Source organism: Falco naumanni, chromosome 6, assembly GCF_017639655.2.
Source record: "Falco naumanni isolate bFalNau1 chromosome 6, bFalNau1.pat, whole genome shotgun sequence".
NCBI classification, from domain to species: Eukaryota; Metazoa; Chordata; class Aves; order Falconiformes; family Falconidae; genus Falco; species Falco naumanni.
In genome coordinates, this window is record NC_054059.1 from 11,288,062 (window position 1) to 11,309,736 (window position 21,675).

Here is a 21,675-nt window from a genome sequence, read left to right on the forward strand (position 1 = left end):
GAAAAGCTTTTTCAACTCATCTAGTGCTTCAATCAGCCTCTTCAAATAATAAGCAAGGATTGACGCATCAGGAAAATACTAGAACCTCTGGGCAACTAAGCTGGTTCTTAAATTGCATTTTATTTAGTAGAACTAATTTCAATTAATATGAACAAACATTTGAAAATAATGAAGGATGGCCTGTACAGCTTGGTACTAGGCAGCACAATGAAATGTGACATTTTACTGTGACCAGCATTTGCAGTTAATTTAAAAGCTAGTTTAAACTAATGCAATCCAAAGGACTATACACATTTTCTGGATGCCGGCACAGCTTACAAGATGTGGTTTCAAGAACATGGAAACCTCCTGGAGATAATGAAGATCTTCCAAATTTCATGGCCCATCAAAAATCTATGCAATAATGAGGACAAAGTACATTATTAAGTTAAGACCAACTGCCAACAAAGGCACTAGGATGAGCTGTTTCTCTAAAACCTACTCCCCTTTATTATCTTAGTTAATAGCCTTTCAGGAGTTTAAGGACCCACATATGGAAAGAATAGAAAGAGGTTCCTCTCCTTGGGAAGAAAGTAAGCAGAGATATTTATCATACTTGCTTGGAAAATCTGATTAATTATTTTTCCACTGGCATCACTACTTCTTCTTAATTTAAGATTTTTTGCTATATTTTATACAACCAAGGTGACCCTCTAATTCTGTTTTTTATTACACATGCCAATATACTAAAATTGGTAGTCCAGGTTTAAGATGCTAATAACATAAAAAATGCAAGCTTGCACATAACCGAGGCTGTTACAGCAAAACAAAATTCAGTAATTATCACGTAAAAAACCCAAATGGTCTCTTTTTCCTTTTTATTTTTTTTTTTTTTGTATTAAATACACAGTGCTTATTTAGAAAGTATAATGAAACTCCTTGAGACAAGCTATTACCTGAGTAGAAGAAAATCCCCCAAGGTGATTTCTTTGCTGACTTAACCATTTCATAATAGGGATGCCCTCTGCTAATCTGTCTTGATGAAAGTGTGAGAGCAGAGCATATGCTGCAAGTTCAATATCGATGGACCGTGGCTGCCATGAATCAGAAATTTCAGAAGCAGGTGTTATCCAGAAACGAAATTCTCCTGCAAAAGGAACCAACAATAACCTCAGATCCACAAACTGAAGTCTTTGAACTTCTGGGAAAGACTTTCCTGGGAAAGGGAAATCTCTTAATTAATGTCTACATATGGGATCTAGCAAGCTTCTTTAAAAGTGTTAGTGTTTAGGCACATGGCCTGTAAAGGACTGACTGAAGCACTTCCTCAGCAGTGGCTGAACTCAGCTAAAAAAAAAGCTGGACTCCAAATAGTCACTCCCATTGATTTCAGTGAACTTTACATTGATCCTTTTGTCATCAGTCCGAAGTGCTCACATAAAGGAGCCCTTGTGAAAAGGCCACCTCATTGCTGGGGGGCTACTTTCTCTTCCAGACTAGCACCTTGAGCAGCGCAGCTGCTCACCAGGCTCATTCTTGAGTCAAGTCTTCTAAAAAAGTGACTTCCTCCCTTATCAAAAGTGACTGTCTGAAAGACCTAACTCGGTAAACACAGAGGGACACCCAGAAGGCTCCATTTCTAGGCTACAACATTAATCCCTTCAGATTTTTCAAGAGGACAGTTACTATTATGAGCCAAAAAACCCTTCCATTTCTTATACTCCATATAGCCTGTCCTTTCCCCAGAACAGGGGAAAAAGCTGAGTCATGCTGAACTCAGAATTTAAATATAATGAGACGATTATAATGAGAGATTTCCTACAGGAAATGCAACAGACCTCTGCACTGTCTTACAGAAAGTCCAATCTTTCAGTTCTTCATTACAATACTGATTTTAACTAGTTGCCTCCCAACACCCTCCTGATCTACTCAAACCACTTTGGAATAGCTAACCTCATCCACCTCTCTTTAACCAGGCTGATCTTACAGTTGCACATAACACCACAGGAAAACTTGACAAGTCATGTTCTTCAACAGCATCACAGTACTCCCATCAGGAACACGGTGACTGAGACTGAAAGGACTAGCTTTGTTGTAAATTGTCATTCATTTACGGACACTTTTCATTACGGCTGTCTTGGAAGTTCTCCACTTATTCTCTGTATCATACTCAAAACATTTGAATTCAAAAGGATTCTCTTCATCTCTAATTCTATACAAAGTTGTAGATATATGATAGGTGTTTTTAAATTTGACAAAAATCCATCTATACAACTGTATAAGATAGTTGTGCAATACCTTGGTGTTCTGCTCTCTGGTTCAGTAAATTCAGGGCCTCCTTTGCTTTTGTACTTTTTGCCCAGGACAATGCATATGTAACAAGTGCCAAAGTGTAATTATCCGAAATGCCTTCTTCTAGTTTATCTTCTAGAAAGTTTGTAGCACTCTTGATGACATAAGCATGCTGGAAACAAAGATCATAATGAGGAAAGTACAGTAAATAAAAATATATATTGAAATACTAAAATTTAAAAGAAAAATTTGTACAGAAACAGAAACATTACTATCACCAAACAACAAAGAAATACTGAAAATCTCTTCCAGAATCACAGGCACAAATCTCAAAGGCAAGCCTTTTGATCTGGCACTGTCCTTTATGAACGTGAGTAATCTTAATTAAATCAACTGGAATGACTTAACATCCTAAGGATAGTTCCCGCCATAAATTTCTTTGTAAGTTCTTGGACTAAAGCCATGACAATGTTCTTGCTAAAAGCAACTGCCTTTAGATTTTTGCAAAGGCACATAAAATTGAAGGGTCTAACAGCACAACTTTATATTGTCTCCGGTAGATAAGGGAAGTTGAACAAAATCAGGTTAAATTTTGTCTCTGTTCAGATGTCCCTCTATTGCCTTAAACTACCAAGCGTTTTCCAGGTACTCTGACAATTTATGAAGTGTTTCAGTAACAAGGAATTCTATTTATGAATTCCATCACCTGTTTATCTGGGAATCCTAGGAGGGATGACATGATATAAGCTGTGAGAGTGACTGGATTATTGGCACCTCCTTGAAGATCACTGTGTAACACTTTCCCAGGCTCACTAAATTCTCCATTTAATTTCTGATGCCGGACAATCCATTTAGCTGTATCCACGAGTACATCTTGGTCAATATCTATGAATGGACGAGCTTGAAGGAAACATCTTAATACAAAAGCTGATAACCTTGGGGAAAAGATTAAGTAAGTATCACAAAATTAGCAACGTACTACAGCTTTTTCTGTTTAAGATGATATAAGAATACTGCGATGCATACTACATGTTCTACACACATCTCCCAAGCACAGAGGAAAATATATGGCTCACCCAGACAAGCAAGTAGATTAAGCTTAACCCTCAAAAAAATGAGGTTATGTCCTTGTTCCTAAAGATCACCCCTTTAACAGCTGTTATGTTTAAAAAACAAATACAGAGTATAGACTCCAAGTCTGCCAGCACGTGTACATCTTTATTCAAATGTTGCTCTCCTGCCTTCTGCTGCTAGGCTAAAGCGGCAAAAATCAGTTTACAAAGTAATGTAGTTATGAGCATGATGTTAATTATCATGATCATTCCTGTAACGATACCATTGAAACAGCCTTTTTTATCTTATTATTAACAATGCCAAATCCTGCTTTGACTCCCTTCTTTGCCAAACATGTATTCACGTAACCTGTCACTGCACTATTTAAGTACCACAGTTGCCAGTACAAATAAATTATCTTTCATTTTCCAATCCATCAGTTCTGAGTCAAAGGCAAATCCTGCTGATGTCAACCAAAGACGCTCAATGACTCCAGGAGGAGTGACTCCATCAGTGGCACAGTAACCAGGATAGTTCTATTTAAAGTCAGAAGCGCGCACTGAAATGCTTAAGTGTATTTACATTACACTAACCGACACCGGTTAGCTGAACAAAGAGCAAGAACTCGTCTCTTTGTCATCTGCCTAGCTTCCACTACTGTGCTCACTATGCTTCTCAGGGTAACATTCAGCACCTGGAAGGCTTTTTCAGCTGTATTTACAGTCTCAAAAAAAGGAGGTATGTGCAAGGTAAGTATGAAAGATTTTTACCACCACTAACTGTTCACCCCCTAGGAAATGCCTCAATCAGTCTTCAGCCTCCAGTACGGAAAGAACTGAAAATCTGTTTGAAGCAATGATGATCACATAGCCCTAAATGGTTTCAGTCAACTGCAAGAGCAAGTCATTTAATTATTATTCTTCATTCCTTTGAGGAAAGCAACACAAAAATTTTCAGACCAAGCTAGTCCCCTGGCTAAAATAATTCATCATTCATCTTTTGTGAAATGAAAAAGTCTTGCCCTAATAATGGCTTTGACAGCACGTTATCCAGCGGGATGACCTTAGAGTTGGCCTAAACACCTAATGAAAACCAGGCAGAAGGCTAATACAACTGGAAATTTTTACCAGCTTCACAAAAAAATTTTAGTCGCAGGGAAAGTATCTAAAATACTCAAATTCTACAGTGAATCTGGCAGAACTACTTACCATGTGCTCCCAGAGGGATCTTCATTTCCAAAGGCACTAAACGAGCCATCATCCCTCTGGAAAAGCAGCTCTCTTTGGTAGCCTGAAGTGGAAAAGCAGAGATGGGTATTGAACACTTCCCTCTCATGACAGTTCCAGCACAAACTGCCTGCTCATGTGAAGCGAGGCACTTTCTAAGGGTGAGAAGGGCAGAACCTGAGCTTGTATTTCATAAAAAATGTCCCAAACATGTAGCAACACACAAAACTGCAAGGAAGACGATGAGAAAGTGGGCAGCAGTAACACTAAGGATCCATCTATAAAAGCAGAACCAGAAGCTCCCATTCCCACTCATCCGCCACCCAAACACGACAGCTCAGCGCAGAGAGACATGCTCCCACGTAACTCGGTGGCTTCAGGAGTGCAGCAGCAAGCACAGAGCGGAGTAGCAGCTAGAGTTGAATGCTTCATTGCTTTGGGGAGCTGGAGTTATATGTGCCTACAGAAGCACTCTATCTTTCCAGCAGAAGGAAGCACAAGCGAAAATGAAGTCTTTTGCAACTGGAAGGGCAAGGGTACAGCAAAGCTACAAATGCTGCTACAAAGCAGACCCTTTCAGCAGCTTGCTTTTGTGAAATCAAAGGATTAGCTAGCACAAAAGCACACTGGAAGAAGCTGTTCTGAAATGAGTAAAAAATTTCAAAAGACCTGAAGGTCCTGAAATCCTGAGAGGGACCCATTCAAAATGTATCCAAAGATTTTTTCAGTATCCAGAACAAGTGCAGCTCTCTCCTGATTGCTGAATATCTATAATAAAAGGGCCCCCACAGGGCTCACTAGCTGCTCACAACCACCTAGCAGCACCCTTAATAGCCGATTTCACTGCAGAACCAATGTTCATTAATCTTAAGAAATTAAGAGCTTTCTATGATATGCTATTTACTGTAGTTCCTGATACCTAAAGCTTTCCTTCCCTTACATTTTGCTTGCCATTTGTGTATCCAGAACAATAACTGTGTCTATTTATAGCATTTTGGAAGACATCTTTTCTTCTTTCCTCCCACCTTGTCTTTCTCCTTGGCTTTACTGTTTTAGCTATTATAATTAAGAAAGTATATTCATTAGTCTAACACCTGACAGACACAATAGTGAATCAGCCAGGCAGAAGGAAAACCCTCAGGCAACCATCACTAAGTCCTACACAAATTAATGATTTTAAATATGTCCCACGAGGTCCATCCAGCCACAACCGTTCCCATCCAAAATGTTCTCTGCTTTCACTGATAAAGGATTAATTACTTGTTTACATACTATCCGGAATATAGATACACAGTGAGTGAACCACACCACTAATTACTGAGGAACACATGGCCTGGTACCTCAATCTAAGTTACAGTGTAAGACGAAATCCTAGTCAGGTCTCTGTATTATAGAGGACATATAAAGATGTGAATCTGAGCTGCTATAGTATACCAGTGCATTTTCCCATACAAACTCTTATCCCAGTAGCATCAGGTTAAGTTTTTGTTTCTTTAGATGAGTTTGGAATCACAATTTCAAATTTATTATAAAAAAATCAAACTTAAATAAAGGGGTTTTATAATGTATTAACATGACTACAGTGGTTGATTACACAGTTAAAACTGGTGAATCTTTCCCATACAGAAAAATCTGTCATCCCAGTTAATGACCTCGAGAAGTCAAGCCCTCCTGAGTGGGAGGAAAAAGGAAGAAATGGCATTTCTCACCAACGAAAGCAAGAGTCAATGTCAAAGTTTAAGCCTCAAAATAACGTGCTATGAGGAACACAAATATATATATATATATACACAAATAGATTGCTTCCTTTTCAAAAGTATCTGACTGCAAGGCTTGAGAACTGAGGTCTACTTCTCTGTGGGACAAGCAATATGTATTATAATCACCATCCCACTGGTAGCATAAAAGCACAAAGCTAAGACCAACAGCCTGCTTAACAAAGAATGCTGAGCAGCCCTTACACAGGGATAAATTAACCTCCGAATTTGTCTAAGATTGGGAGGGATCAGAAAGATGAGCAGAACCAGGGGGAGGATGGAGCGATCACACAGCTATTTCCTGCAGTTAGCTTGCTTTCTTTTCAACGCCAACCCCACTGCAGTCATGCAAGTCTCCAAACATGAGAGTATCTCACATGGGGAAGCCTGCAGAAATGCTGGAACAGGAGACCTGGGGGCTGCGAACCACCACGTTCGTTCCAATCAGTCATGAAAAACAATACTTCAAATGTCAACACGTTCAAATGGAAAAGCAAGGAAAAGATGGATCCTATTATGATGATGTACACTAGTAGTCCCAGAGGACTAGCTGGAACCCAAGAGATGCAGGAGGCTCACTGAGCAAGGCCGAGAGTGCACTGGGACAGAACAGGCTTCAGGAATATGTGAAAGAACTAAAGGGTCTCGCATTTCAAATGGCTTGGAAATACTGCTCAAACTCATTGCTTGCTTTGGGTCTAGCACCAAAGTTTTCAGACAAACCAGGATTTTTTTTATTTCTGAAGAAGTGATTTTGAGATGGGATCTGTCATTCCCACAACTGAAGGAATTTTTTTTCCTTCAGAAAGGCACCTTTTCTTTCACTTTGCCTTTGTTTTAGGTAAATAAAGACTGCTAAAACAAAGATCGTATAGCAGTCTCTGCTAGCTATATGATCCCTTCTTCTCACAAGCATTTAGCCCTAAAATTAATTATATTTACTTCAGATTATGAGGTCATGTTTTCAAATATTTAGTGAATTCTGACATCTGAAATAAAATCTATTTTAAATTAAACTTCCTGACAATCCTATCAAAAACTGAGCAACTAAAAGTTACATCTCAAACTAAAGATAAATTTCAACTTTAAGATTACCTTTCAAAAAGAATCAGTGGAACAACTGAAATCAATTGTTAAAATAAAGCAGAAAACCAGAGTATTTTTCACGTTGTGGCTCTTTTCTATCTTAAGCTTACAAATATTTCAGCACATTAATTGTTTTTGCTATTATAGTGTTAAAAACATGTACCTAAATTCAAAGCTGCAGGAACAAGTTAAGTAACACAATATTTTGCATATGTGACATTTAATCCTATAATTTTCACTTGCTTTGAAATAAATACAATACTGGAAAACTTCAGAAAATTATGGTAGCAAAACTCAGGCTTCAAAGAGCGGCAGACTGCTTACAAACTTCAGAGTAGCTGTTTACATAACACATCTCTTCTCCCCCCCTTACTTTTCAACTAAATCGTGTAGTAGGAAGGGTTTAAAAAAATCAGTTAACTGCTTTTACTGCTTTTGACAGAAAATTGGGATCTTGATGAAACGAAAAATTATTTTGAGCTGTGTCTTTTCCAAGGGAAATGTCAACAACTTAAAAAAAAAAAAAATCAAACACCCAACAACAAACCCTAAGATACAGAGAGTAAACAACATTTGAAAATGTCATCATAGCACCTTAGTAGGGTTGTAGCTCACATGAGGATAAACTCATTCCTCTCTGTGAACCAGGCTCTCAGCATGCAGACTGACACATGGCGAGCGTGGTACATCGCAGTTAGACACTGCCTGATCCAAAAGGCACAGAGAAGCATAGTGCAACTAAGCTCTCCACACTTTGTGATGCCTTGCAGTATTTCCTAATTAAAATATACAACAATGTATAACTAAAATTTTCCAGCTTTTCATCTCCAGCACAGAGTTCACTTCTGATCAAGTCTAAAACCTGGGTAGGTGAAAGACAGCCACCAGAGCAACCGCAACTTCTTGAGCTTTACAAGGACGTGGCAGGATGGGGATGGTGTCACTGAAGACTGATACACACACGGGATGAATATGGTTCACTCTGCCCACTGACTACTTTTCAACCTCTTTTCAACATTTCTGACCTCTGCTTGAGGTCAGAAATGTTTGCTTACAGTTCTAGCAAAGGAGAAATACAATCACCTAGGAAATACCTAAGAATTACCTTCTAAAATGCATTTTTCATCTTAAAAAAAAAGTAACTATTTAAAAACAGCATGTTTTTTTCTGAGCAAACTTGTCCTTGTAAACAAAACCATTTGCTCTTTAATTCTGTCAGCCCAGAAAAGTAAGAGAAGATGAGCTTTTCTTCAAGTTAGAGCAGTATTTCAAGTACCAAATGCAAAGTCACAGATATCTTTTTACTAGTAAGAGTTCTTAAAAATCTAACATCTTGCCTTTAAGCATACAGACCTTTTCTCATAAATGATACAGCTTTTGATTTAATATCCTCTCTCAGCTGCCTGGTTTTAGTCAGGTATTGCAAAACATAAACATTTGGAGCAAAATTGATCATATTCTGTTCACCACAGCCGTAAGGCATCTTGATCAGTGATGACAAACCGTTGATAGAAGGCCCAAGTAAATCACCTGAAAGATAAAATGTAATGAAAATAAATTAGAGCTTATCACAAGTAAATCGATACACAAAAAGTGTGGTATCATCTAAACTGCAAGAAAATACATTAGGAACGTTTATACTAAACACCACTAACCAGGCAGAAAAGATAATTCATCTTCTGATTAACGTTGTGCCCACTGACCCACCTCCCCACAGACCTTTCCAACTAGAGTAATTTCAAACAGCTACCATTTAAAAAAAAAAAGAAGAAACAAAAGATATTTAATCCTGGAAAATGTTTCAATAATGGTACATATTTGAAAATTCCTGTATTTCATCTCTCACCCACAGTTACCAAAGCCTAGGTGTCACAAGAAACAATCATCAGTCAGGTTTTAGGTTTTATTCTGCAGACAAGCAAAATTTAAACAGGATATGTGCAAACTTTGCAGGACCTTCCTTATTAAAATCCCACTCCCCCTCTAACTCTGCAAACAGATAATCAATACCACAATATTGCAAATTACATAAATTAAAGGAATAACACATTCCATCCATAAAGTTTTCTTATTCTTATTCTAATGCATGATGATAAATTATTTTGAATTAATGATTCAACCTCTTAATATAGCAATTACATACAAATGAATGCAGTTCCCTAAAAATCTATAAAGCAACAGCCATAGTGGGCAAAAATGTTGTAAGGGTTATTCAGCAGGGGCTCTGAAAGAAGCTCTAGCAAATCCAGCTAGGGTAGCTCAGCTTATTACATACCAGCCTACTTGCTCTACTTGACATAGTTTACTACTTCTAGTTAGTACTGGCAACTGCTCTGTTCTTTAAAAACCACCCATGCCTACAGGGCAAAGATGCCAGCAGCTGGATTATGGACATATATATTTTAGATACTGAGTTCAACAAAAGCCCAGCTGGCAAAAAAGTATTAAAAAAAAAAATACAGTTGACCAGTCAATAATAAAGATGGAGACAGAATAAGATAAACCTTACCAACAGCAGTGACCTGCACTCTCTCACTGCCACTTACAACATCAGAAGGAAAAGTGAAATCCAAAGTTTTTGACACTACTTGTGGTTTATTCTCTGTCAAATCCAAAAGGACGGTCTGAGAATATATCTGTTCCAATCCTTCAGCCTATCAAAATAAAGATAGGATTACTGTAATCTCCAACAGTTTGTTACTTTTAGGACAGGAGTTGTGTGGTTACAGTACTGAGGGGTCTAAAACACTGACAGGTATTCTGTGCTGCCTGCTAACATATCAAGAACCTGAGCTATTGGCCTCTCCAAACTGACACAGAAATGTTTCTCTCATTATAAAGACCTACCTCAACTACCACATGTGAATTACAAAAATACACCCACAAAGTCAATGAGAGCACCTCCGATTCCAGTGAGCTCCAGGCCAAGCACAGAGCTCCATGGCTGAGCACATGCCAAGGCTGGAGGTAGTACCTTTCATGCTGTCTGCAATCCTACAGCCTGTCATACAAGGAGAACTTAAACTGAAGTTAGGTACATGGACACATAAAGGTTTTGCTTCCTTGTGCATGAAAAAATCCCTTAAGAAAAATTGTCCTCGAAGCAGAGAAAATAAATAGGTTTCTGCCCTCAGCCTACACCTTAGTCTAACAGGCTTTTATTCTCTTCTGCACAACCGAACTTCAACAGAAAGGTCAGTAAGTAGCTCCACTGGAAAACATCTCACAATCCTGCAAGATAGTCGTTTTAAGGGGTCTAAGAAGAGGCTGGCTCTGCTCAGCCTGGAGAAGAAAAGGTCCAGTGTCGCAGCACTCTCAAAGCTAGCCAGCTGCAACAAAGTCTTCTACCATCACATACTATCATACTCTTCACACCAGTCCCTCTGCTGCCTTCTCCTAGTCTCTCCTCATGCAGGGGGCACTCTCTATTTTTCTTCTCTCTGCTTCTTCCTTGGCTGCCCGATCACTTAACAGAACAAGCCACAGCTGCACCTTGTCTACATCAGCCAACCCACCGCCCCTGAAGCCAGCCCACAGCTGTATGTTGTCAATGTTAATTAACCCAGCTTCACTCCTCTACAGTTCAGGAGGTTTCATCAACGTGTATAAATACCTTATGGCAGGGTGTAATGATGGAGTTAGGCTCTTTTCAGAGGTGCTCAATAGCAAAGCAGGAGGCAATGCACACAACTTGAAATAAAGGGATTTCCTTTCAAATATTAAAAAAAAAACCAAACTTTTTGAACTGTGAGAGTGTTTAAACACTGGAACAAACTGTTCAGAGAGGCTGTGAAGGCCCTGTCCTTAAGGAATTAAAAACCTGACTGTACAAGGTTCTGAGCATCCTGCTGTAGTCTATCCTGCCCTGAGTAAGAAGGTAAGGCTACTCCCTTCCAACCTCAACCATTCTGATTCTATGATCTTAAGCACTTATTTTAGGATAAGATGTACAAATGTCTACTATCATTCACTGAAATGGAGCCTAACATGAACCAGGCTTTGATGTCCAAAGTCAGGCCAGTCTTACCAGTTTCTGGTTTATCAGAAAGTCTGGAGGCTAGATTTCCACCACTAGCAAAATACATAAATGTTCATATAAAATAGGCTTTGAACTAAAACCAAGTGTATGGCAAAACTGATTGCACTTATCCATAACAAATTTATTTGGTCCACTCTCCCCAGATTATTAAGGTATCTTAGCAGCAGGGGTCCACCGATGCACAAACAGGTTTCACCTTGCTTTCAGAAGCATCTGACAAACTATCTTGTTGTTGAACAGATCTATACATTAATTCCTGGAAGGAGATCTAAAGAATTTTAAAGGAGAAATTATTTTAAAAGAAGTGCTTTCGACTTACAGCCACCTGACCCAAAACCAACCTTATGAAGCAAGAGGCGGACAAGTAAATTGGTTTGCATTTTTGCTGCCCACTGTTGTCTATTTTAAGCAACAACTTATTTCAGGAACAAGCCAAGCTGCAGACTGTTTACCTTTACTAAAACTTTCTGGATGATAGCATCAGAAGCAGCAGATGATATTGCTGTCACTTTGATGGGAATCTCTCCCAACTTTTTTGGCTTGATTGCGAATTGAACAGTTTTCCCATCTTCACTTGGTACAGATACGGACTGCTGATCTTCTGTAGCATTTATTTCATTGGATGTTAGAATAATTTCAAAAGCATCATTCATATCCAGGATCACAGTAACCTGTAAATACAGTAACATTTGCAATACAATAGTGTTAATTTTGAAGAACCGCTTTCATAAGCTGCCACCTTTTTTGTGTATAAATAGCTTTATAGTCTGCCCACTGAAGAAAATATTAAAGTTCTCACAAGAGAAAGACATGGTCTCCACCAGTGATGAAAACTCTGCAGTGTCTAGTAACATTTAAGTACAAAGAGTCTGGTTTTTTACCTCAGCTTCTTCTTTCAAATAATTAAAGATGTTCACTTCCAAAATGAACTGCTCTCCTCTGATGACAGAGTATGGAAGGTTGAGGAAAATGAAGAAAGGTTGAAAAGCTTCTAACTGCAAAACAAAATCAGCAATGAACCCCTACTAGCATGAAAATTACTATACAGCTTGTCTTCTGATCACTTTTACATTCAGATGACACAGTATGTTTACTTGTACTATACAGTTAACAAAATGTATTACTGCAGGGCTGAAGCAGAAGCAAAAGATGCTTCTGGTCGTTAGCACCTTTGTGGGAATGCAGCAGCGTCATTCAGATGAGAGCTGCTGGCAGCTTTCACAGGGCAAGTTCCAATACGGGCACCTGAATTGGGGCTAAGAGTCTATCATCTGCAAGTCTGGAAGCTGTGATCTGTTCTGAGAGCTCATTAAGGTACATGTGAACTGTTTTGAGTCCACAAGTAATGGATGATTAGGAATGTGCCAGTTGCTTTATCTCCATGTCAATACAGAACTGCATATTGGAATACAAAACAACTGACTCTCCCAAATTCTGTAATTCACCAGCACCTTAAAATGTGTTATTTTGTAAAATTAATCTTGGCATAAGTTCTTTATTTATATTTCAAAAAATACATCTTTTCTTAATTACAAGAAAAACTGTAGAAATATACCAGCAAGCAGTTACTTTTATCTGTGAACAGAGGGTTTTGGATGAAGTCCTGGCTCCAAGAAGTCAGTGGTAAGCTCTCATCAAGCTGAATAGGATCAAAATTTCACTGTTTATGAACATCTGTACAATAAGAACAGCTGAAGCATGATATCCTTTATTATTGAAATGTCAACTAGAAATGGTTTTCATTTGGTTTTCATAAAAAAAATTCTTCCAAGTGTCTTGAGTTTCAGATCCAAAAACCCCTCAGCTTTCTTTCTAGCTAGCAAATATTCCAACATTTTCCTTTTAAACTTTGATAAGTTGTTTACTAAAGCTTTCAGTGTCAAAAAATTCTTTAGATATTAGTCATTAGAGAAGTTCTGATGGAGAATTTTTGGTTAGCTCTTCCCTATGTATTTATTTTCTTTTGTCTTTTATGTTTTGTTGTTCTGTAAAACTCTTGCAATTTTTAGAATATATTCTGGTATATTACAATAAAATACAATAGGGTAAAATTATCGACACTCCGTGTAGTAGAAGTCAAAAAAAAACAAGATGCAAAGCAGTAAATGCCATTAAGCATGCAGATGTCTCTTATCTATTTCCCCATTACTGTTTTCATGCATTTCTTTTTTTTGCCTCTCTATATGGTACTGATTAACATGTTTCAGCATATGGAACTCTTAAGTGCAATCTAAACATCCCAGCGAGGATGAAGCACTGAACAGTGCATGTGAGTGATTAGTTAAATAATAATCTCAACATCTGTTCTACTTGCAGCCTTCTCAGATTTGAGGATGAGAGTCCAAGTATATACTTTCATACACTCTGAATCAGAAAAATATTCCTCCTTCTGTCCCACATCTGCCAAGCTGAGTGAAAGAAACAAGAATCATGACTCCAGTCTCAAAGGAGTCTTAGCCACAAAATTACGATTGGGGTCCAAATTCTGTGGTGAAGTTATGATCAGGATGTTCAAAGCACATGTTCTGTGTCTGGTGTAGCAGCCAACTATGAAATCTGGACCTAGATCTTGGTTTGGATCCCGAAAGTTGCCCCTCCCCAAGAATTTGAGGGCATGAGAACTTAAACGAGTAAATGGCTGTCTCCAAGCTATGCTTGGACTAGCCTTGGCATCAAGCTGGAAATCCTGCAGCGTTTCAACCTTTCTATAGGCACTTAAGTGGAATTGTCTCAGTTAGGAACATAGTTTCTCTAGGACCTTCACATAATGAATGGAAGGAGGTAACTACCTTCAGAGGATTATTCAATGTATGTAAAATACTAGTTAAATGAGATTTCAAAAAGTAATTCCTATTTTAAACAGGCTAAATAACTCTAAGTAGCTGTTTCCATGAATGCAGTGAGCCTAGGACAACTGCACTTGTACATTAGGTATCTCAGATTAGAGACCTAAACTGAGGAGCCCTGAATTTAGCTTAAATTGCTAAACTCCTTGAACACTTGAAAGTACAAAAAGAGCCTCAGGAGACAGGAACTTAGCAGCAAGAAGCATTTCACCCCACTGCCAGCTTTCGGTGGCCACTCTGCTCCTCAAGCTACATCACCCAAGAAGTAGCACCTATGTTTACTCCTAGACTAGTTTTGACAGATAAATGAAAGCAAGGCCAGAATTTAACCTTCAAGCAACCCTCCCATCCTCACTCCCAGGGTAAGTCTTAGTGGAGCAGCAGAGTGGCATGATCTTTCCAGCATAAAATGTGTTTCTCCCATCCCAGCCACCTCTTCCCAGCTAGTCTGTGCAAACCCCCCTGCATGCACTATCAACTCATGGAAAGCCCTCTTGGCAGAGCCAAGAAAACATGGAAACACACTGCCCTCAGGCAATCATTCTCCCTTTCTACATACAAAGATTGTGAAGGGGGCGCATCCTGAAAGTGCTCTAACAAAAATAGGCACCCAAGTACCTGTGTAAAATCCAAGATATTTAGAGGAGTAGGAAGGGGGGGCAGATACAGTATCACGTATCTTCAGCGATGATGATTTCTTCACAGTTTGGATACACATGGCCTCTCAATCACTTTATTAGTATAAGGAGATGGCTGCTGTTAGAACTAAAATACAGCTTCCAGAAGTAATCTACAGTGCTACCACCATTTAAAGGAGAAAACTGTCTAGTGCCATGGTACCTCCACTGGAGCAGTCGTCACTCCAAGCCCGCTGTTTTCAGACATCACAAAAGCACTGGCTACCCAGGATGTGATCGTATCAGGTACAATGACTTCCATTATGGTGTCTCTGTCAGATCTGATGGCAGAAGGGGAGAGCAGACTTTCAAAAGTATCCATTTACAGACATCACTAAGCGGACACAAATGTTTAAAATCCATCAAAAATTAAATCCAACCTCTTGGTGGAAAAAGCGCTGTTTATCTGGTTTTATTTCCCTAATCATTTATAAATATTTGTGATGGGATCAAAATAATTTTTGAAGGTCTAAATTATTTTAAATTACATTAATTGAAGGTAATTACATTGAATCACATTACATGTAATCAACTTTTACATATCCTTTAAAGCAATCCCAGATGACAGTTGCTTCCCAAACCTCTCAGCTGTTAAAGAATACAAGATTTGTGCTTCATGACACCAGTCAGATTTCTATCCGACTATCATCTGTTTGAACTGCTCACTGAATTAGGTGCAGACAGGAATAAATTTCCCTTTCCGGGCTAATCACCATCTTCTCATGTACTCCAGAGAAAAAGGCTGGGTCTCCCCATCTGCTATCTCCCCATCTTCAGAAGGATAAGAGTTACTTTTGTGTCCAGGATTTTTATCTAGTTTCTATTGAAACTACAAGGCCTTCAGTCAGGCATTGTCCTATTTTGTGCATTTTGTACAATGCATCGTTTGGCGGGTCTCCAATCTCACATGTGGCCCCTAGGTGGTAGCAGAATATAAATAACACCACATACTTAGGCAATGTTCTTCAGCACCACTGCAGAATGCTACTAAAAGCTACCAAATAACAACGGCAAGTGTAAATCAGTTTCCATTTCCTTCTAATCTTATACCTAGTTTTAGTGTCTATCCAAAGCCAAGTCTCTGGAAAATGTGTCCTCACATAGAGATTGCTGAAATCAGGAGGTCCATTTTTAGATACCGGCATATCATCACCAAAACCATCCTCTATGGGTATCATTCCACCATCTGCAAAATAAAAAAAATATTGTCCTACCTACAAATATCTATGTTTAAGAAAAATCAAATTAATACAGTTTAAAAAAGTCAAATTAATACAGTGTTTGCAGTGTTTGGAGAACAATCCATAGCTTTGTTACATATAGTAACTACATTAGGAACTAATTTTCTTGCCTTTTTTTTTTTTTGGTAAAAAGTGTTTCACACAAACTTAAGATTTCTACATGGCCTCTCTGGAGTGCTTATGGAACTGGCGTAACATGGCTACACATGACAAACCACTGTAACATGTATCAACTGGAACGGCAAATAGTAGCTCCATTCATCTTCAGGCCTTTAAGTAGTGTCACTCAGGACAGCAGCAAAACCAAAGTTTTTAAAATACTAGTCATATGCATTTTGTATGTCTTGAACATTGGAAATGGTAATGGTTTGCAAGGCTGGATGAAGCCTGCATACAGTAAGAAGACCTAACAGGGGCCCTAAACCATGGATCTCCTCCCCTACTCAGTAAATTAAATTCAGCTACACTTGTTTTTATTACTTACAAAGAAAATGTTCCTTATCTTCCTCAAGGATTGCATCAGTTGATATCCAAAGGCTGCATTTCTAGATAAAATTTATACAGTATATCTCAATACAAGACATTCAGGACATCAACAGTACTTATCTATTTTCTTTTTCTTTTCTTTTCTTTTTTTTTGTAAGAAAAAAAAGTCATCATAATAAAGCAATCATAGAACTAAAGCAATTAATATACAGGAACCAACAAAACTGAGATCATCTGTATCTGAATATTGCCTTAAAGACTGAAAACTTTTCAAAGGGAAGACAATACCAAGCATAAAGCAATCCATATTTCTGAAAGTATAAACATATTTCTTTGCATTCAGAGTATTTACATATTGATAACTGTCACAATTCAAAACCCACATCAAGCCATGAAAGCAGTACGCTGTCTACAGTTGCGAACTTTAAGAAGGGCATTGTCTTCCAGATGTTCAAATCACTAAGCAGTAAGTAAAAAAGCCAGCTTAGAATAAACAAAAAGTACCTGGAAGACACCGAAGGAACCTCTGACCAGGGGGAAATACTGTATTGTGCTGTATAAATTGAGCTCATGGAAAATCTAAGACAAGAAAAACAAAATCATACAAAGACTGAATGCAAATTCACATTTTTCAGAACTTTCAGTTGTAGATGTTAATTCATAGAGCTGTACCTCAAGCAGCAGCTCGCTTAGCTCTCATGTCAAAGAGAAAAGAATCCAAGACAGGACGGAGGAGATTAGGCTGCAATGGTTTCATGATTAATGGAAGAGTGACCAAGGCTATAACAAGCCTAAAATAACAGCCTACAGTCCACTGATATTCTGCAGCACTTAGGCTATGTCATTTGAGCACTTTAAGAATGACGTATATTGTAAGCTCTTTCAAATTGTTGATGTACTAGAGCTTCTGCAACTAGAGGGAATTCAAAAAGATTAATAATTTATTCTGCTCTTCAAAAAATATTTTTTTTCTTTTTTTATATTACTAATTTTAAAGAGCACAAAGCACAAATCAGTAGGGAGATTTTCTGACTTTTTTGTCTTTTTTGAAAGAAGAAACTGCCAAGTGTTAACTGAGCAGTTTATCAAATGGAAGAACAATAAAGTATTAATTCAAATTATAAATGCTGGACCTACTACCTTATAAGCCTTACAGTCTTTTCCATTCTTTCCACAAGTGTTGATAAACTACTTGTGGAAGTAAAAAAATTTGCATAATTAAGGAATAAAAATCCTGTCCAAAGAATATTACTTATTCAGCACAAACTATAACATTTCCATGAAAATATTTCGTATATACAATAATGAAAACTTTTTCCCATTTACTTACAGAATCTTCTGTTATGTCGCTACTTTCTCCTAGAAGCTTTGTACTTTTATCAACAACTGCAAGTCCAATTACCGACCCTGGTTCTGTTGTACTGATTTTAAGGGAGACTTTCTCAGATGGTTTGACCTTATCTTTGCTCCAAGAGATTTTAATCTAGAAAAAAGTGAAAAACAGTATTGCTTTAAATTACACAGTGATATTTACTGCTACTAAGAACTCCAAGGAAGCATTTCCTTAGTTTAATTAGCTATAATTAAGACTCTGGGTTTGCTTTTCCTAGGACCTTTGCGAAAAGACTACAGCATTCATTTTGCGCTCTTGCTCTCCAAACTCATCAGTTCCCTGGGCTAGTGGGAAGTCAGCATCAGGATCCACTGTCATTTCAACCAGCTCTCAGCGTACAAGCAGCAACCTCTTGACCCACCAGGACACAGCAGTTTCTACAGCTGAGAGCAGTAAAAGAAATGAATTTGCTGTTCATTAGTGCACAACACAGCACCTAACGTATTTAGTGAAAGATTATTTTGGGGAAAAATTCAGCCCTTGAAGATTACAACTAAGAGTTCCACAGTGAGATCAATATAGAAAAGGGATATATGTAATAGGTGCACGGGTAAGGAAGAAGGAAATAAATAGGTTAGTACAGCATCAGGATGCCTTCCTTGGGGTACTGAAGAGAGGAAGGGTCATCAGCTGTAAGGTATTTCTAATGCATCCCATCCCCACTACATCAGAGGACAATGCAGAATTTCTGTTTAAAATGAACAGTTTTACTCTCTTCCGTCATCAAACCATCGTTACTACAAAGTCACAAGGTAGAATTGAGTCCACACTTAAATTTCCTACGTTTAGCTGACCATGTTTCAGTTCAGTGTTTAAGCTCCCATCACACACACAGTCAAAAGAAATAATGGAGACTAGATAGTCGTTTGGCTCAGCACAAAGCATAAATCCAAGTGGCAGTGAATAAAACAGTCCTACAAGCTCCACAGACCGAAATGGCTGTGGGTTGGATTCAGTTACATAAACACTGGCACTTAAGTGTCGTTTGAGACATTCAAAAGGCATCCAAGACATGTCCAGTGGTAGTGCCAGACAGGGCACATGACTAAGCCTTCTGCAGCAGGAACTGGAGTCCAGGAAGAATAACTTCAAACCACACTTTTGGGGTAACTGTTTCTATGTAAACAGAGTTTAGACACGTAACTCACACACAGAGATGAGACTCAGTCACTTGAAGGCAACTGGACACTTAAGATGTCCCACAGAACACTGTCTGATCCTCAGCTCTCATTCCAGAAAGGGACAGGTCTCCTATAGGACCTTTGAAACATCCACCTGTCCCAATGAAGACATCTTGAATACGCTGTGGCCTCTTGGAGGACAGTAGATGTCTGTGCTTAAGCAACTGAATCCTGACCCTATGTGTAAATACATGTATTAGATGTTTGAAACTACAGCCTCATTATACCCTTCCTCTGATAAATCTGTGTAATGGTATCTTCCAAGCAGATTCAGTATGAAAATTACAGAGCAACACCAAACCAACTGATGCTGCCAATATAATGGGATTAGCACCATGTCCTTCACTATAAAAGAGCATCACATTGATTTACTCAGAAAAATGCTTTGCTTCTGGGTTCACTGTAGCAGTGCACCTCTGTATATTTGATTTTACCAACTCATTTACAGAAATTAAATGCTTGGCAAGGCTACAAATTACACAAAAAGTAGCTTTCCACAGCACTGGATTAATTTCAGTGGCTAGCATTGAAATGGTGAAGTAGAAATAGCTTGAAATTTTGAAGCCTTTGAAATCAGTTCTTTCCTTATCTTACATTTTTTCACTATCCAGTGAAATGCAGCAAATACAGCAGGGTTGAAATTCTCATAATGTATTGTCTCAACTTTTCATCCTCCCAGTATATTACCCTACGATCATGTTTTTCATCCATAAACTACATTTAATCAAATTGGCATTTTCAAGATCAGGCCTTACCTCATTGCTACAAAATGTAATGCAATCTTATCTGTGGACACTGCAATCAGTGGAAATATTTCAACTTGTTTCCAGAAGGCTGAAACAAAGAGTTTTGCCTTCGTCATTAGAAATACCTTCCTATATCTACCCTAAAACTCCGAAGTTTCAACTAAATCATCTTACTTGTTTCCTATTTATTTAGATTCCTCAGACACTGTTATATAATGTTATATAATGTTATATATATATATTTTTATATATATATATATATATATATATAATGTTATATAATAACATTTCTTCCCTGCTGAGGAAAGGCTGAGAGAGCCGGGCCTGTTCAGCCTGGAGAGAAGATGACTGAGAGGGGATCTATCAATGTCCATGAATATCTTAAAGGCCAGTGTCATGAAGACGGGGCCAGGCTCTTCTCCGTGGTGCCCAGTGACAGGACAAGAGGCAACAGACACAAACTGCAACACAGGCAGTTCCATCTGAATATGAGGAAAAAGTTCTTTACTTTGAGGGTGACAGGTGCCCAGAGAGGCTGTGGGGTCTCCTTCTCTGGAGACACCTAGACACCTGTGCAACCTGCTCTAGAAGAACCTGCTTTAGCAGGGGGTTGGACTAGACGATCTCCAGAGGTCCCTTCCAACCCTGACCATTCTGTGATTCTGTGATAATAGCCATAACCACAAAATGGGTGCCTACAGCCCTCCCACCATCCTGCCTCTCCACTTCCTCATCCTGTGATAACAATGCTCATATCCTGAGTTTGGATAAATCACAAAGCGAATGGAGAATTTTTTCATGCAGGAATAAGAGAAGTAGCCTCCCTACTGATGTCTGGTTGTAAGTGTCAAAGTTTCCATACGGGAGGAAGAATTTGAACCCATTGAGAGCCTTTAAGTGGTCTCACCTGTAAAAAAAAAAAAAATCACACCGAGGCTTTTATTTGCACAAAGGACCAAATCTCATCTTGGAGAAATCAATTCATTCCTGCAATAGTAGGTTTCCCACTGCTCTTCAAGGTTTTTGAGTTAAAGTACGCACAGTCACATCATACACAAACACTGGTCACGTTCACTGATGACACACCGTGTACAATGTGACCACTGCCAGGCTAGAACAAGGTCTTCATAAACATTTACAGTTCCACACTTAGAGCACTTATGAGTGCCTTTCCACTGTACTGGCCAGAGCAATCTTCGGTTTAATAATTGACCAAACTATTAAAAACACAAGGAGATGTAGTGCACCTGTTTATGTGGAAAACATAGAGCTAGTAAAAATTTCTTTCAGATATGCAATAGCTGGATCCTAACTGCACTGGTATTATCAAAAGCCTTTCCAAGGACTTACACAAAGCTCAGGTTAGATCCTCAGTGAGGAAGTCTTTTCACATTTAGAATCCTGTGACCTAAAATACTGTTTACCTTGCAACAGACAGACAAAATCATGGTCTCAGACTCAAGTTCAATACAGTTACCTTGTCATCCAAAACAGGCTGAATGGGGACAGTGAGAGCATCATTTACAACCACTCCAAGCTCATCAACGTAGAATACAAGAATACATGCCAAAGGAGCCCAGGAATTTTCTGCTGTTAAAGTGAAAGTTTTTGCAGCCTTTGTGCCAAAAGCCATAATTTGCTCCTTAGATAACACCTGAAACGGAAAATTGAAA

At 38.5% G+C, this 21,675-nt stretch overlaps 1 protein-coding gene across 1 annotated transcript in view; it reads right to left on the reverse strand.

Annotated features, from left to right (window-relative positions):
• CD109 (CD109 molecule) overlaps positions 1 to 21,675 on the reverse strand; it is an 86,076-nt gene that overhangs the window by 22,288 nt on the left and 42,113 nt on the right. The window contains exons 14-27 of the mRNA XM_040598822.1: positions 21,480 to 21,656; positions 18,013 to 18,165; positions 17,187 to 17,261; positions 16,681 to 16,741; positions 16,006 to 16,141; positions 15,119 to 15,236; positions 12,314 to 12,427; positions 11,885 to 12,103; positions 9,903 to 10,047; positions 8,747 to 8,923; positions 4,533 to 4,614; positions 2,978 to 3,206; positions 2,278 to 2,443; positions 936 to 1,126 (exon numbers count right to left, since the gene is read on the reverse strand). Of these exons, the coding sequence (XP_040454756.1) occupies positions 936 to 1,126; positions 2,278 to 2,443; positions 2,978 to 3,206; positions 4,533 to 4,614; positions 8,747 to 8,923; positions 9,903 to 10,047; positions 11,885 to 12,103; positions 12,314 to 12,427; positions 15,119 to 15,236; positions 16,006 to 16,141; positions 16,681 to 16,741; positions 17,187 to 17,261; positions 18,013 to 18,165; positions 21,480 to 21,656 (2,043 nt within the window). The remainder of the gene's footprint in view (positions 1 to 935; positions 1,127 to 2,277; positions 2,444 to 2,977; positions 3,207 to 4,532; positions 4,615 to 8,746; positions 8,924 to 9,902; positions 10,048 to 11,884; positions 12,104 to 12,313; positions 12,428 to 15,118; positions 15,237 to 16,005; positions 16,142 to 16,680; positions 16,742 to 17,186; positions 17,262 to 18,012; positions 18,166 to 21,479; positions 21,657 to 21,675) is intronic.